Source organism: Cavia porcellus, unplaced genomic scaffold (genome assembly GCF_034190915.1).
Source record: "Cavia porcellus strain 051 isolate PalLab524CR breed Dunkin Hartley unplaced genomic scaffold, mCavPor4.1 scaffold_25, whole genome shotgun sequence".
NCBI lineage: Eukaryota > Metazoa > Chordata > Mammalia > Rodentia > Caviidae > Cavia > Cavia porcellus.
Genome location: NW_026947508.1, coordinates 25570348 through 25588129, shown reverse-complemented (window position 1 = coordinate 25588129; position 17782 = coordinate 25570348). Strand labels below are relative to the sequence as shown.

The 17782-nt window shown below is 49.5% G+C and overlaps 1 protein-coding gene across 6 annotated transcripts in view; it reads right to left on the bottom strand.

The window, feature by feature from the left end:
* Positions 1-475: 475 nt before the first annotated feature.
* The window catches only part of Znf362 (zinc finger protein 362), a 32958-nt gene continuing 15651 nt past the window's right edge, over positions 476-17782 (bottom strand). For 5 of the 6 annotated variants that reach the window (XM_023565632.2, XM_005004220.4, XM_003471098.5 and 2 more), the window contains 7 exons: positions 16070-16133; positions 15652-15898; positions 12070-12409; positions 11083-11307; positions 3420-3498; positions 3162-3320; positions 476-2264 (listed from right to left, as the gene is read on the bottom strand). In XM_023565632.2, the coding sequence (XP_023421400.1) occupies positions 2148-2264; positions 3162-3320; positions 3420-3498; positions 11083-11307; positions 12070-12409; positions 15652-15898; positions 16070-16133 (1231 nt within the window). In that variant the 3' untranslated portion in view covers positions 476-2147. Of the gene's footprint in view, positions 2265-3161; positions 3321-3419; positions 3499-11082; positions 11308-12069; positions 12410-15651; positions 15899-16069; positions 16134-16877; positions 17249-17782 lie in introns of those variants that run through there. The other variant, XM_063236020.1, reaches the window with a different exon arrangement.

The window sequence follows — 17782 nt, the reverse complement described above, 5'->3', positions numbered from 1 at the left end:
TGATGACTCACGGTGACTCAAAGTGGAGTCACTTCTGTCTCCCAGAGTGCTCCTACAGGGACAGCCCTGATAAACCTAGGCAGGAAATAATGTCTGCATTATTCTCCAGGCAATCAAAACGATGACTCCCACTCAGGAGATAAGTGCATGTGAAAGAGGTCTCTTGGATCTGTCCCTCAGCCCCAAACACTAGAACTTCTACAAATCAGTCATGCAAGACGGCCCCCTAGAGGGTGCTCCTTCAAAAGCAGGGTAAGCATTATGGGAACTAGACAGACCTGGTAAATGTGTGCCCCTGCCACTCAACTGCAGCACGACCTTCAGCACAAAGCACTTGGCTCCACAGCTGAGGTGAGGCTGTGCCACAGCAAGCAGCCTCTCCTTCCTTCCCAAGCCAGTGGGGAGGGGACAGGCGCTGTGGGAAGGCGGCCCAGCCCTGCTCCCGCACACAGCACACCACACCAACACTGCTGCACCCGGGTGCAGGTACAGTTTATTCTTCACAACAGAGAAATACAAAGAGCAGAGGGGTTGTCATGTGTTTGTTTCTTGCCCCCTTTAGTGTTCTTCCCCCACATTTGATTTTTACTTTGCTCCCCACCTTTTTTTCTTTTTAATAGAATGCAAACTTCTCTCCTGAAGTGTTAGAGAGGCACCTGCCCTCACCTCCCTGCCACCAAGATGCAGACTGAGAAGCCAACAGACTGTTTTCTCTTTTTTAATAAGGTAACTAATTCTAAATATGGTGGCCTGGAGGTCCCATAGAAAAAAAGCAAAGGGGTGTTAACAGTATGTATAACAGCATATTTACAGGGTAGTAACATGCGGACGAAAAACTACAATACTGAGTATCAGACAAGCCAAACAAAGGGCGGGGGTGGGGCAGAGAGCCCCGTGGGACTAGAAACCCCAGGAAAGTTAAACTGGTAAATCAATGGCGAGTTAAGGCTTAAAAAGTGTATAAAAATAACACAGTTAATATTCAAAACGGAACTCCAGATACAGAATATATAGATGAGTTTCTGTCTAGTTTTCTTTTTTTCCCGGGGGGAAGTGGAGGGGCTTTTCTGGGCTCTGTACATGGTTCCTATATACACGGACACACATGGCTTTCAGATTGGGGATGTCTGTGGGGGCCATCTGGGGGCAGGGTCTGCTCCTGGGACCCTCTTCCTGGAGGATCCCTTCCCTGCTGAAGGGCCTGGTGCCTGGGCTGGGGATTCCCCTCCCGTGGCAGGGAAGACATATAACCCCTCCCTGGGCACTGCCCCCATCTGGAGGAAACTCTGGAAGGGGGTCCTAATCCCAGGCCCACTCCCTCCCCATCCCCTGCCCACAGTCTGGGGTGGCGGAGAGGTAGCCGATAGGTTTCCTGGCCAGCACCGAGGTAGACTGAGATGGTCGTCAGGCTAGTGGGGGAGGCCAGGTCTTACCCAGTCCTCCCCGATCCCATTTTCCTGGGCCCACTGCCCAGCCTGTCACTGCACCATTTTGGTCCTGCAGATCTCCTGGCCCCTCTTGTTGCCACTTCCCGAATCTTGCACAGCCCTGACAGCTGCCACATCTTCTGCTCAGTAAAGCCCAGAACACAGCTTGGACAGTATGAGCCGGGCACCCAGGGCTAAAGGGCTCACTTCAGCTGCCTCCTACCCCCTCCCTCCTGGGGGTCCTCTTTGCTGTCAGAACCCCAGACCTGAGCTTTCTCTCAAGACCCAGGGCCATGGCCGGAGAAGATCCCACGCTGCCCTCCGGTTCTCTGCATCCATCTGTCCGGTTCTTTTAATTTCTCGGTCTTAGCAGCACCACCATCCTGGCCAATAAATATTTTTTTTTTTTGTTATTTCCAAAACAAATTTAAAAAACAAAAAACAGTGAAGCAAGTGAAGGGTGGGAAACAAAAAGAAAACCCAACAGACAGGTTCAAAGTGCTCTGAGATCGTCTTTGGATGCCACCAAAACAGTCCAGAATCTCGCCGTTGGCCCCAGGAGCTGAACCAGGCAGGGTTTCAGCAGACCAAGCTTCCCAGCAGGCCGGGAAGGAAGCCAGAGCTCAGCGGTTCCTGGAGGGACCCCAGTGGGAGTTGGGGCCTGGTGCTGCCTGGGTCGGGTCTGCCAATGGGCTGGGCGGGGCGGCGCCCCGAGTGGGCTCAGATGAGGGAGATTCGCACCGGGATGCCGGGGGACTCCGTCCTCTGGGGTGAGTGATGGCTCACCAAGTGCTCCACCACCGTGTGTTTGGACATGTGCTTCATCAGGTAGGTCTCCTGTGGGCAGAGGTGAGACGCAGAACATGGCATCACTGTAAAGCAGGCAGGGAGGCTGCAGTTCCCACAAGCGGCCGCTGGAAGTGGGCCAGCTGGTGGTTGGCAGCCGCAGCCCTAGGGGCTGACAGGGGCTTGGGGCTTAGGCATCAGTTCTAAAGACACTGTGTGGCCATCAGGGTTAGTGTTGGCTGCCTTGCCAAGACTGACCCTGCAGATAGCTGACCGAGGATCTCACTGGCACCAGCTTGGCACTCAGCAGTGCCCACCTACAACTCTCTAGGGCCAGGCCAGCAGCCTTTTAGCAGCTAGCTGTGAGACGTATGCAGGCTTAACCTCAGTCCTGTGTGCCCAGTCCAGCACAATGCCCTGCCTCTGGCTGGTGCCCCCAGTGACAGTGCAGCAGTGAGCCAGGGCTTTAGATTAGTTCTGCCACTTCCTAGCAGTAGGACAGGCCTTGGACAAGTCATTTTACCCCTCCAAGCCTCAGTTTCCTCCCTAAACAAGCGTGGGGAGGACTGCTAGTGTGATGAGTGAGGCTCTGGGCCAAGTCACTGTGCCACCTTGTGGTCAAAATGGGGATTGCAGCTTTCCCACAGCAGAATATTAAACTGAGCAGAGCAGGGCTCTAGGACCTTACCCACCCTGCCTGGAGAAGCCCAGGATCTCAGGAACCCTGGCTAAAGGTAGGCAGAAAGCCGGGAGCTCAGCTAAGCAGCTAAACATGGAAGGACGACACAGAAGCCCTAGCTGTGCCATTCCCCGCACTTGCTCTTTGGAGTCACTTGCCCTTTGGGCTACAGTTTCTCTGTCAGACAAGTGGGGAGTCAGTACGATGCTAGGAGGAAGAAGAGGATGAGGAAGAGAATGGTGCAGCAGCTAGGCCCTGGAGGCACTCACCGAGGTGTAGGCCCGCCCGCACATGCTGCAGCAGTAGGCCTTGGCGTGCTTGATGGCGTGGGCCGAGAGGTGGATCTGCAGGGATGCAGAGTCTGAGTAGGCCCGGTAGCAGTTGGGACACTTGTAGGGCTTGTCCTTGTTGTGCTGGCGCTGGTGAGACTGCAGGGTGCACAGCAGGGGATCACAAGGTGGGGAGTCCTTCCTCCACCCCAACCCCTTCTTTTGCTCCCTGCATGGCAGGAGGTGGCAGGCACTTACCTGGAGGTTGGAGAGCTGGGTGAAAGCCTTTTCGCAGCCAGGATGTGGGCACTTATAGGGTCTGTCACCTGTGTGGATTCTGCAATGGGCAGCCCAGTGAGGTGGGGGGTCCCTCACATGGACCCCAAGACCAGCTCCAGACCCCAAGCTCTTGGCTCACTGGGCTGTCCCTACACTACTCAGGCAGTCCCCACCCACACCCTCTCCCCGATGGCTGAGACTGAGCCCAAGCAAGAGGACTTCAAAGGTGACCACCTTTCCTTCCATCTCAAGTCTTCACTGCCAGTCTGACTGAAGCTTCCCCAAGGTCCCTGCTGCACCCAGCCCATTTCTAGCACCACTGAGAGACCATGGGGCCTGCTGGGAATGCCTCTCTAAGCCTCTCTTCTAAAAGGTGTACTTTACAGAGCTCCCACTGCTCTTTCTGTCCTCTCATTCCTGGGTTTTCATCCTAGATCTACTCTCTTACTAGCTGGGTGGGCAAATCACTAAACATTGGTTTCCTTATCTGCAAAACCAGTATAGAAACACAGTCCCCCCACCTCACTAGGCCTTGTGAAGATGATATCAGGTAATATATATAAGGGGCTTAGCCTAGGGTTGGCACAGGCAGCAGTTAGAGGTTTGCCAGTGTTGTTTCTGGTTCACTCACTCTGTGTGCCAGCACCATGCTAGGACTCGGATTATATTGTGAACTAAACAGACAAAAAGTACTGCCTGGTAGAAATCACCAATAAGCACAAAGTGAGAAGGTGCTGAGTGTTGTGGGAAGAGGCGGAATGGGTAAGGGACCCTGTAAGTGCCATGGAAGAGAAGGGCAGTTTTAAACAGGGTGGAGGGGGAAGGCCCCACTGAGAAGGTGGCATTGGATCAGTGACTCAAAAGCTGATGACAGCTCAAGGCCTAGGTGAGGACAGAGCATGGATGGAGCGGTGACATCAGTGAGAGGTGCTGCAGGGTCTGCACGTGCCAGTGGAGGCCTCCCTGCACGCCACTCCCAGCCTGGGCAGCTCCAGTGCTGACTCACCAGCCTGGAGAATCCTCTGTGCAAGCAGGCAAGCAAGGGCCACAACTTCGTTTTTCTCGGCCACTGAGGAACACTAAGTGAAGGGTAAACCCAGATGGGGCCAAGTGATGCCCTCTCCTTCCCTACAGAGTCCAGCCTCATAGGTTTGGCAGCCAGGGTCGTCTGTGCCCTGTGCCCACCTCCCTACTCAGCAAAGAAACTAAGGCCTCTCCAGCCCGGTCTCAGGGTCATACACGGCTCCAGAGTATCCAAATTCCTGAGTGTCATTCAAGCCCTTCATCCAATGGTCCAGCCGCACCGACTAGCTCTTAAACATCCACATTCTGGTCAGACTGCTTACCCAGCAGCTGCATCTGAAGATTCTCCCCATCACCCCTCCATCCTGCTGCACCTCTTTCCTTCCACGTGCCAGTGCCTTCTTCCTGGGCATCACAGAGCTGAGCTCTGAGGAGTCTCCCTGAGCAAGCTGCTCGCCACCCAACCTCTGGGACCCCACCCCACCGTGATCAAGTCACAGTGCGGACCTTCACATCCTCGGGGCCACCTGTATGTGCCTCCTCTACTAGATGGGGAATCCTGAAGGCAGGGGCAGCCCCACCCACAGCACCCAGATGTGCCATGTGGAACTGGCCCAGGCCAGAAAGCCACTGTCTACCTGCACTTCCCCCTCACGGAGGCATGTTTGGGCCATCACCCTAGACCACTGCTCAGCAGTGTGCCATGGAAGGACAGGGAGGTTCCAGCTCCATCTGGTGCCATTACCCCTTTCAGCCCCCACTCGGTCTCCTCCAAAGCTATGGGATTCGGTTGGGAGCAGGTGGCAGAGAGGCCTAAGGCTCTCCAGGACTTGTACTACTTTGTTTTAAAACTCATGACAGCCTCCCGAAAAGTCCTCTCCTCCCACCGTGCTCAAGTCCCTCCTTGCCATCCCCATCTCCTGCATCCCACCAGCAAGGCTGGCATCCGGGCTCTCCTCCTCCTGCCCTCTATCCATGCTGTTCCCTCCACCAGCACAGTTCCTTCACCTTTCATCCCTTAAGCCCACATCCCTTCTCCCAGATGAGGCCAGCCCCCTGCAGCCCATTCTGGAGCACCACGACACCAGCTCCCAGGAGTCAGGGACAAGTACCTTTGTCAGTGTCTGGTCAGTGTTTTCTTGACTGCCTCCCTGAGAGCAAGAATTCCCTCGGTCTCCCTCAGCACCATCACCCAAGTGCATGGCCTTGGCCTAGCACAGACAGCCCAACAAACTGCTACAGACTGCACGAAAGCAAGGCAGTTTCTCCTCTCTAAAGTTACTCGCTGATGACAGAAATATGTTACATGTAATCAAACTCTTTTCCTAAGGTATACTTCAGCAGAAGTATTTGTTGACTGAATGACTGCGCACCATGGACTTCAGGTCCTTCCTGAGGGACCCAGCACAGCCCTCTTAACAGCAAACTGCTCCTCTGCCATCCAAGTGGACCATCTGCACGGCCTCCTCCCTGGACTCATACCTCAGTATCTGCTGCCTGACTTTGGTAAAAGCAGCAGCCACAGTGGTGTGGCTTGGCTGTGGCCCTGCTCAGCAACCTCCGCCATCTCCCTGTTTTCCAGGACAAGGTCCCGAGACCTTGCCCCAGCTTTCAAGGCCTTTCCTATTCTGACTTTAGTTTCTAAAAGGCCCTGCCACTGCTTTCCCAGTCAGACATCTCACAGTGTTCCCTGACACGTGTGCGGCACATGGCGCGTCCTTGCTTGCACCCTCCCCCTATCCAGCACGCCTTCTCTGACTCAGGAGAGCCACAGAGCCTTTAAGCTCGACCCAGATGATTCTCCCCAACCTGCACCTCATCTTTGCTGCTCACCAGCATTTCCACCTCCGCCAGCCTCCCAGGTCACAGTGGGGGTCCCACCAGGCCAGGGCCTGCCTCTGACCAGAGAGCGTCCCTGCACTGGCACAAGCTTCACAGAGCAGCCTCTAGAAGCATGAAGGACAGGCTGCCTGCTCTGCTGGCCACAAGGCTCTTCTCCAAAGTCCCTGAATTCCCCATCAGCTCATGCCCTCCTTCTCAAGGCAGAAGCCTCTTTCCAAGGCCTCTTCTCACTGGGGGGTCCCCAGGTTGGTCCCAGGCAGACCTTCCTGAATCTGGTGCCCCCACCACCAAGTGTAGCTCCAGCCCACTGCCCAGCCCCACCCAGGGCCCCTGAAGACCCCTGGCTTCTCCACCCCTCCCAACTTCTTGCAACACCAGTCACTCCTTGGCACAATGGCGGCTTTGCCTCACTGAGCTCCTGTCTCCTCCCCTCTAAAATGGGATGACAATAATATATTGTAATAAATATTGTAAGAACTACAATGATCAGATGACTTCATAGAGTTCATAAAATATTTCTGCAGTGTTAGTTTTTGGTTTTTTTGTCTTAATGAGATAGGGTCTCATTACGCAGTTCGGACTGGCCTTGAACTCACTTCGTAGCCCAGGCTGGCCTCGAAATTGCAGTGATCCTCCTGCCTCAGCCTCTCAAGTGCTAGGAGTGAGTACAGGCCTGTGCCACCATGTCCAGCTGCAGTGTTAGTTTGTAACATACTAATTTCTATTTAAGGTAAATGATTTTGTAAAACTATAAAGAGGGAATTTATTTGATGTTTAAATAAAATTAAGGACTCACTAGATATAACAGGAGTAACACTGAGAAGATGGATTTGATTAATAATATGATCTGACTGTCTAATTCCCTGCCGAAGGACAGAAAAACAGAAAAGATTCCCTGTTAAATACAAGAAGACCCTGAATTTAGAGTATGGTTGTTTATTTTTAAATGTTCAATGAACTAGGACTTTGGGCATTTGGCACATCCATCTCTTTGCCAGCAGGTTAGAACACATTGGCTTAATTATATGTACCAATGCCTACAGACTTACAAATGGCCTTCCAAATGTTGATAGAATCCTTTTATATTGGTTTTTTTGTTTTTGGAGTTGGTTTTTTTTTTTGGTGCCCTGCCATTATGAACTTAAATTACACAAAAGAAAAAAGAGACAGAGAGAGAGGGAGAAAGAAGTTGTACCAAAAGGAAATCAGAGCAAGCCCTGAGTCTGAGAACATTCTTCTTAAAGGGCCTGTTAATTATGGGGGGATGGAGACGTGTTCTTAAGTGACATTCTTAAACAGTTTGCTTCTGGGGGGAGAAAACGCCAGAATTTTTCATCATTACCATTTCTTGCTACTGTATCCCCTCTCTTGCCTGCCCTTCCAACTTCCTGCTGTCACCTTTCTCAAATCCAGGACCCCAGCTCAGAATAATGAAATTGTCAAGGTGTCTTTTACATGCAAATGCTCCTGGACTGTCCCTGTGGCCACTGAGCAATGCCACAAATCTGATCCCTAGCGTTAGAAAAAGAGGGAATCCCAGAATAACTGGCCCTATTTTGCATCTCTGTATTTTTAAACAAGCTGAACAGAAAAATGACAGCTACCCTATAAAATTAGCAGTATAAGAAAGACATTCATACATTATAAATAAATAACATGTATTTCATATAAACATCGAGTTAGTATACTTCTGAAGATGGAAAACTACTTTAATACGCAGCCTGGCACAGCAAACATCACTGAAAACATTGAGAGTATTGCCTTGGGTTCAGAGTGTAGGGCAGGGGTGAGCACATGTATTCATGTATAGTATAGTGTTCACGAGGACCTGAGTCCAATCTCTAGCACAAACAGTAAAAGGCATCTAGATTTAAAATATCAATTAGGTTGCTGGGGATTTAGCTCAGCAGCATAAGCACCTGCCTTGCAAGCAGGCGGTCTTGAGTTCGATCCCTGGTACTGATAAAAAGATACAAAAAATAAAATAAAATAAAATAAAATATCAATTAGCTAGTAATTAGTTATTTTATGAGATAAATTAAAAGACCTTGAATACAAGGGCAACACATTTATTGCATGCAATATGTTGTTAATCTGAGAAATTGATTCTGCATTACACTTAATAGAGGACTCCATTCTCCATCTTTCTAATATTGCTGATTATGGTAATCAGTTGACCAGAATCATTTAGCCGACAAGTCTCATCTCCCCTCTCACATTTGCCTTAAGGTCCCTGCTTTGAACTATAGACTCCTCAAGGAACATCAGAGAATGAAGCCTCAGGAAGGGTTGGCACATATACCACAGTCTTTGTACTTCATAGAAGAGATGATGGGTTCAGGCTTCCACGCTGACATCACCACTATGACCAGACACCCACAGGCCTGAAAGATGTTAGAATCTTTGGTCCAGAAGCAAATAACTTAGTAAAGTGAGCTAACTAATCCAGGACTGGGTGAAACTGGTTTCACTGTGATTAATGTTCCATTTTCTAAAGGCCATTATGAGAAAACATTTTTCTCTCTTTGGTCTATCCCTGATCCTCAACTGAAGATGTTTTAATTAACAAAGTAAAATAAAATATCCATTAAACCATCCCTTGTTCCGACTAACACCTCACAATGTATGGTGGGGAGAACTATAATCCTGGCAGGAGAATCACAGATCACCACGAGCTCAAGGCCAGTGTGGGCTACATAGTGAGTTCAAGGTCAGCCTGAACTACATAGGGAGACCCTGTCTCGAAATAAGTAAAAAATTAACATAAGCTAATAAATTCATCAAGTTTTCAAATAACAATTCTATTGAAAACAAGTAGCCTATAAAACTACTAAGAATAACTGTTTACAAACATTAAAATCTTTTTAATGTGATCTCTTTTCATAATCATTAGTTCTGTGTACTGATTCAGTAAGAATCTGCCCTCCTTCCAAATACAATATAATTGAGTAAATCAAATTTGTAACCATGACTGTGCCAGAAATTTCACATTTAAAGGCAAATCTCATGTAATTAGCCAAGACAAGCCTGATAGGCTGGAACTTCTAGGTGAGAATGAGGCCTCCCCAGGCCTCTGGCAAATGCTGAACCTGCTCCTTGGCTTGTGGAGTTGCTGTCTTGACAGAGATTTTGTTTAAAAAATCAATTCCTGCTATTCCAGGAACATTGATAAATTGAAGATTCTCCAAAAAGAGGATACCCTCAGAGTGACACAATCTGCCAGAGGTGAAGTGGATGGTTCTGAGTTCCTGATCTCTGATAATCTAAGAAAAATGTTTTCTATGCTCCCCCCTAATACAAATGATTACAACTTTGACCAAGTCTCCTGGCAGAAGTTAGACTCTGTAGCCTTTGTACCACATGCTCCAAGAACCATGCATCCAGGAGGACTCTGTTTATTAATCAACACCTTATCACATACATCTGTGTACATAAATTTTTTTTTGGTCTTTTTCACTTTTATTGGTACCGGGGATCAAACTCACGACCACCTGCTTGCAAGGCAGGTGCTTATGCCGCTGAGCTAAACCTCCAGCCCCACTGGCCACATTTTTAAAAGCCAAAAGAATGACAAAAATTAGAAAATCCCTGAAACAAACTTCGGTGGTCAGTCCATGCCGCAGGAGACCTGGCAATGAGAAGAGGCTATCAACTTGCCCTGCAGCTATTTCTCTTGCTACCAAACATGCCCCAAAGTCAGAGATAGACAAGGTAAAGCATTTCACATCCTGGAATAAAGACCACAAGGACAATGCAGGCAAGGACAATACAGATGCATTCCCTTTACACAGACTAAAGTCCCCCCAAAGAGAAAAACCTTTGAGCTTTGTCAGTAAGTTACAAACTCCACAGCAATGCAATTTTCTCCCTGACACTGACCATGCTGATTCTGGCGAACACACTTCAGCAATAAAAATCAGCATGTGAGCAAAGTAAACTCTTTCTTCCCCTCTGACAGATGAACTACAATTCTGGAAACCTTCTGTTTGTTTCGTGAAATACCCATGGTGTTTTTATTTGATGAGCCAGTCTCTCTGATGTCTACACTCCTCTGTGAGAACTTTTCTTCCTTTAAAGCATGTGCATCTTTGAGCTTGCCTTTCACAACCTCAGCTAGACTGTAAACCCCAGTAGGTGCGGATTTTGTCTCTTTTGCTCCTAGCTATATCCGCAGGACCTAGAATGGTATCTGGAAATATTTGTTAAACAGATGAATCACATGCCCTATACAGGCTAGTTCTGCTTATTCCACAAACGAATGCCCAGAAGCTTTTATATGCCACACAGTAGGGATACAGAAATAGAGGGCACCCAGTCCTTGCCTTTGAGAGCTCCAATAAATCTGGGAAAGCGGGCAAATTCACAGGCCAGCTGGGGACAGCCCACGGCTGCTGTAATGCAGATGCACAGGGCCTGTGAGAACAGAGGCCAGGCCCTTTATCTCAGTCAGGGCACAGGAGAGCTTCTGGGAGGAAGCTGGACTAAGAGATAGAGAGGAGTTGGGCAGAGAAACAGGGAGTCTCAGGAAAAAGACACAGCACGTGCAAAGACTTGGGGATGAAAAGGTGGTGCGGGAGTGAGAGCTGAGTTCCAAGAGGTCAGTAAGGGCCACATCATATGAGGCCTCTAAAATCAACCACAGGAATTTGGTCTTGGCCCCGTGGGCATCAGGCATGTAGAGAAGGTCTCTGCTTCTCCCTGCACCAGCTCCATGCACCAGGCCACAGGTGCTGAGCTCTACAGGCTGCAGGAGAGCAACATCAGGCAGGCCACATACCTGGTGTGCTGCTGGAGGTGGGAGAGCTGTCGGAAGGACTTATCACAGTAGGAGCAGTGGTAGGGCTTGACGCCCAGGTGGATGCGCAGGTGCTGGGCCAGGTAGGAGGCGTTGGCAAAGGACTTGGAGCAGTGCGGGCACTTGTGGGGCTTGGCCTCTGTGTGCGACTTGGAGTGGATCTGCATCTCAGACTTGGTGAAAAAGGTCAGCGGGCACACCTTACACCTGCAGGCAAGAGGCAGGTTCACACCTGGGAAGACCTCCCCAGCCCCTGCTCTACACTTTTGGGGAGACCTACACCACAGAGATCTTGCATCTGGAACAAAGCCTACCCATCAGGAGTCTAGGGAATACAGGTCCACTGGGAAAGAAAGCAGGCTCTCAGCCTGGGTACTCTCCAATTTGGGTTTGGATGCTTCTACATCTGGGGAACATCTGCAGCAGCCTGGGGAAAAGGTCTACACTCACGGAAGAAGGCCCAGGATCCCAAGGAGGGCTGGCATGGGGCCACACCCACGGTGGGAAAAGGAGGCTTTAACTTGTTAAATATTTCACAACCTGACCGCAGTCAGAATCCTCCGGGAGCTTTCAAATACCAATGCCAAAAACAAAACAAACAAAAACAAACAAACAAACAAAAATTAATGCCTGGGTCCCCCATGTCTCCATCCCCCCAAAATTAATTCAAACTTTCTAAAGGTGCAGTCCTGGCATTGACACATTTTGAAAGTTCTTCAGATGGTTTTAACATAGTAGGGCACTGCTTAAAGTAGGAAGGACATGGACTCCCAAATGACATCTGAAGGCTCATCTTCCTGCTCCCACTCGTGATCCCCAATATGGCCTGAGATTTGGGCAGGCCTCATTAGGAGACCCTAGCCCTCTGGACTTTAGCTTCTATCCCTAGCCCCCAGGGCCCCTCTTTCCAATGCTTAGTACCAGTCCCCTGCCCGAAGCCCCCAAGCCCTGTCCCACCAAGACCCCCACCTGTACGTCTTGCCCTCCTTGGCAGTCTCGCCTGAGGCCAAGATGGGATAGGGGACAACAAGGACAGGGGGACCCCCTGGGTTCTCTGCCTTGATCTTTTTGCGGCCACGTTCAGACTTGGGGGGGCCAAGCAGGCCATGGCCCTGGATTGTCTTGATGGAGTCCAGGAGGGGGGGGCTGGTGATCCCTGAGATGAGGGTGGGGGACGAGGCGATGAGGCGGCTCTGGCTGGTGGTGGTGGGTGTGGACGGGGTGCTGGTGCCCGTGCCTGTGCCGGTGCCCGTGCTTGCACTTGACTCGGACGTGCTCACAGCCGGGGTCCGGGAGGAGAGCCCCAGACCTGTGAAGATACCAGGTTGGGGCAGGGGTGATGGGAGCTGCAGAGGCCAGCTCAGCCCAGGCTACCCAGAAATGTGACCCCAGCATCTCTAAGTTTCCCTTCCAATTCATAAATTATTTCCCAGGCATAACTAAATGAAAGTGTGTGTATGTGTCAAATGCACCAGTTAATTTATGACTAGCTTGAATGAGATACGAGAGACCCTTTGGGAATAATTCCAACCTCAGAAAAATCTTTAGGCACAAAGATATTCGACATTGTTATTTATAACAATTTTAACAACAAATTTAAAGGCAACTGAAACATACATCAGGGAAGGATGGAGTAAACAGTGATCTCTACTGAACTTCCCATAACTTTGTTTAAAAACCCTGCAAATGTTTGCATAGAGAAAAAATTTTAAATGTGCCAAAGTGTGATTATGGAAGGTAGTAATTTTAAAAAGTGTTTGTTTGACTTTTTGGCTGATTGTTTGATAATGAACTTTTAAAAACTTTTACAATTAGTTATGCTTTTAAAAATGAAGGGACTAAAAATGTGGGTAGTATCAATCTGACTAGATAAAAAGATTAAAAAGTATCTATCATCGGCCTCACATTAAAGAAAAAAGATAAGAGAAACCGAAAACCAGTCCACTGAAAAAAGCCAATATCCAGAGTCAGCACGAGTATGTTTTGTGCCTCACATTCATGGAAATGCACATTTATGCAGCCTTCATAGAGGGCAATCTGGCAATAGTCATGAAAACTTTAAACGTACACAACTTTTAACCAAGTGATCAGTTTACTTCTAGAGACCCGCCACAAAGAAACAGTCGCACATGAGCACACAGCACTGTGCACAAGGCCTTCCATACAACCCTGTGGTCAGACGACACTGGATATAACCTGTCTGTCCTCAGCAGGGGCTGTGCAAACAGACGTGGGACCTCCTCTGATGAAGGGCCACACAGCCACCCAAACAAGAGAGCTGGAACTCAGTGACAGAGAGCAAATGCCAAAACGTGCTGTCACATGAAAAAAGCAAATCACAGACATTACAACCCATCTATTTTAAAAACACACAAATTATGTACAAATACACAAACAATATATGTGTGTGCCAGGGCACAGGAACAGATCAGAGAAAAGACACACTGAACTGTTGACTGTGGTTCTCTCTAGTGGGGAAAAGAATTTTTGGATACAGGAGATTTTCATGCTTTGTTTAGCTGCTTCTATATTATTTGAATCTTTTACCTGTTGAATTCATCCATTTTTTATATCTGTGATTAAAGGATAAAATAAAATAAATTATAGAGAAAACATATAACAATACTAACAATTAAAGAACTAAGGCTATTTTTTTCCCTTTCAGCTTGCCTGCCATTTCAAAATTTTCTATAATGGCTACACTATTACCTTTACAATAAAAATGCAATCAATGTGTTTATGAGTAAGAAAAGCAAGTTAAAACATGGACACAGCCCTCCCTACCACAAGCTCAGAAAAACACAAACGCATTTTTAAAACAACAAACAAAATATATGGGAAAGAAAGGAAATGGATCAAAAGGCTCTTTAAAGCTGCTGGGGTAGAAGCTGAGGATTATGAATTATTTTTTTCTTAGCTTCTCTCTTTTCCAAATTTCCCTTAATATGCTTATATTACTTTTTTAATATTACTTTTATAATGAAAGAATAAATTTAATAAAATCATAGTAACAGGAGATGTGCAGAGTGTAGCTGGGGTGGGGGTGGATCACCAGGCCCCACAATTCTTGAGCATCTCAAAGAAAAGGGAAGACAGGAAACGTGACAGATATCCGGCTGGTGGCAGGGTGTGGTGGGGGGACAGGTGGCTTCCCGAGAAAACCAGGTCTAAGAGGGATCTCAGATACTCCAGCCCCTTGACACCTCCCCAGGACACCCCACAGCACCTTAGCCCCAAGCTGTCCAAGACGTCACTCCCCTCTCCCCATGCACCCATTCTTCCTGTCTCCATGGCTGTGCCCTGGGAGTTTCTGGTACATCCTTCCTTTCATTACCATCTGCGTCCTCTCCAACACCCACTCTGTCTACTCCTCTCAGTGTACTTTGATCCGTCCACTTTTCTCACTGCCACTTCCTGGCCCACTTCACCACCCTCTCCCCAAGATCCCACCCCCTTCCATCCTTGTCCCCAAATACACAGTTTCTACCTCGAAGCCAGACTTAGCTTTCTAATCCCATACCTGACATTTCCCTCCCCTCCTGAAAATCCTTCCGTGACTCCCCCAGTGCCCAGGGAAATCCAAACTACTAAAAGTGGCCTTCAAGGGTCTCTATAATCTGGCGCTTGCTTCCTGTCAGCCTTGGCAGAAGCATCTAGAAAAGGGTTAAGACATGAGCTCTGGAAACGCGCTGCCTACCTCTGCTTCCTACTGCCTCTGAAAGCTTGGTTTCATATGTTTTACTGTTTTCTGCCTCAGTTTCCCCATCTAGGGACATGAGGGTAGAGCACATGAAGCTGCAGTTTTTATAAGTAAAAAAAAAAAAAAGGTCCATTGTCCAAGCTAACACTAACAACACCCACTTCACAAGACTACTGGTAGTAAAAAAACATTCGAAAGCACAGGTGCTAACTGGACTTAGCTGACGTTAGCATTACCACCATCTTTCGTCCTCCCCAAACCAGGCCTTCTCTTGCTTCCTACACATCTTTCTCCCTTTGCATCAGCTCTTTCCCCTTCCTGCTCACTGACCTGGCTGGCTGGCAAAATTTCCTTATATTTTGCTCTTCCAAGGATGCCTCTCCTACACCAAATCTGGTCAAATTTTTTCTGTGGATTTCCCAAGTTCTTAATGTTGATTTGGGTTTCCAGCGGACAGAGACCAGCCCTTGACCCGCCCACTGGAGGGAGTCTTTCCAGCACAGAGAGAGGAAGTCCTGTGGCTAGTCGCACTAGCTCTGAGACCCAAGCTTAACCTCATTCCCACTACCTGCCCTGCGCCCCGGTTCTCACCTACTGGGTCCTAGGCTCAGGGCGGCCCCCTCCCCAGCCCGGCCTCTACTGCCCACCTCCATGCCCCGCATCCTCCGTCCAGTCCTTGGCAGGCCCGCCCATTTCCCCAGGCCCTACTTTTGCTCCGCCCACCCAGTCTCCACCCACCACAGACCCCACTCCCACCCCTCCACCGGCCCAGTCTCCGCCCACTCCTGACCCTGCCCCGTCCCCGCCCACCCCACGGCCCCGCCTACTCCCCTCTCCAGCCAGACACTCACCTGTAACCGTGCTGGTGGCCGGCCGCGCATGCAGTGCCACATCTGGCTGCGGCACTGCCTGCGGGTGCAGCCCGGGCACCTGCTGCAGCTTGGGCAGCGACATGACAGCCTGGCTGCTTTCGGCGGGTGCAGGTGGCACTAGCAGCGGCTGCTGAGACGAGGCCGAAGTAGGTGGCAGGTGAGGTGGCCGAATCTTCTCCGCCATCAGCTGTTCCTTGATCTTGTTAATCAGAACCAGGTTGTCCAGCTGCCGGTGGGAGAGGTGATGGGCTGTGGGGGCTTCCCCGGGCTGCCGGTCCATCATATAACACACACACACACACACACACACACACACACACACACACACACACACAGAGTGCAAAACAAAGCAGCTGCAGTGGGGGCGGGGCAGTCAGACTGACAACACTGATCTTACCTGGCTGGGCATGGTGGGAGGAGGGGGCCAGAAGTAGGGGTTGTTAAATCGAGGCTCGGCCATCCTGCGGGACAGAGAGAGGCTGTCACTGGTAAATTCCCATCAGCTATGCCCACTCACATACCTCAGGGCCAGTGTCTGGGATTGCAGCCCTGTGTGGAACCCTAAGCCCCTGGACACAGCAGTCCTCCCATCAAGCTAGAGAGCCGCATCTCCAGTCTGGAAGATCTAGAATTCAGGGGCCCCAGAGAGCAAAAATCAACATCCAGACCACAATGCTCCCAGCCACCCACCCCCTACTCCACCAACCCAGCACTGACAGGCTGATGTCCATCCCCGAGGAAGCCCTGGGCAGCACAGTCAACCCCACGGGCCCATGGATTCCACAGGGTCCCTTCCCCATCCAAAGACAAATAGGGAGTCCTGGAACAACTCTGCCACAGAGAACAACTCTGCAAATGGCCACAGAGCAAAAGCAACTGTCCATCCCCAGCCCCTGTCCTTCCCTTGAGTGAACGCATCCTCATTAGAGTCCAGGGGGCAAAATGAGATCACCAAGCACAGCCTTTCCCAAGGGAAGTTTGGCAGGTCAATTTACAGAGACCCAAACAACTACTGTTCTTTCATTCAGAAAGCACACATCTGGAGAGTTACCCTCAAGGAAAAGGCATGCATGGACAATACATCATCGGACTACCAGGATGTGCGTCAGAATGCTGTTCATTAGAGGGGGTTGTGGGGATCTGAGGCTAGGGCGGTTTGGGGCTATTTAGTGAAAGTGTGTGGCAGTTCCACTGGTGGCCCTCACCTCACGCAAGCTGCATGGCGGGCTGGTGTGGTGAGAAGGTCTTTATAACCAGGGCAGTGTGAAGGACGGGCTCCTGGGCTACCCCAATCTTCCCGAGGGTTTGAGTCTTCTGAGACCCTCGAGTAGGTCAAAAAATGACTCAAGAAGCCACACAGAAGTATTCCATGAAGTCTCGCTTCCTCTTGCACCTCTCTTAATTCTCTTACAGAAATTCCTACCTAGTTTTGTTGCTTAAGCGAAACTGCTTACAGTACTTTGAGAGGAAAGTCCAAAATAAAGTGCTTCAAATTCTTTCAGGTCTTATAAGCTTCAGAAGACCCTACTGGAACTGCATGCTTAAGAGTTCGAAGAGAAATCCCTCAATCAGGATACAATCTAATCGAAACATTTTAAGTAAGTACTTGTGTACAAACTGTCTCTTATGATCTTTACTTGAGAAACAAGCACAAGAGGTACTATCCTATTTTACAGATGAAGACAGGAGGAAGAAAAAGCTGTCCAAGAGCACGGGGCTAGAATGCCAGGGTCAGGACCCGAGAACAGACTCACTCAAGCTGCAGAGAGGTTCCTTTGTGGAATTTGGTTTGCAAACCTAGTCCTTGGTAAAGCAAATATTAATGTGCAAATAGCTCAATATCCATATGCAAAAGGTATTTCCAGACCAGGGCAGGACTAGTTTAAGTCTGGCCAGGTTGGGGATCACAATATTCTCCTTTGGGGCAGTCCAAACAGCTCCTGTCCTCCAGCAGTCGCCAGCTTCCACCACTAGCAGGCACCAGAATGCCCTTCTCTCTCCTCGTGCAAACTCTGTAACACAAGAAACACTTTCTTCTTGGAGTTCTTCCTGACTGTCCACGCCCGAGATTTCCTACCCAGGAAAAACTCCTAAACAGTAACAGTGAGGA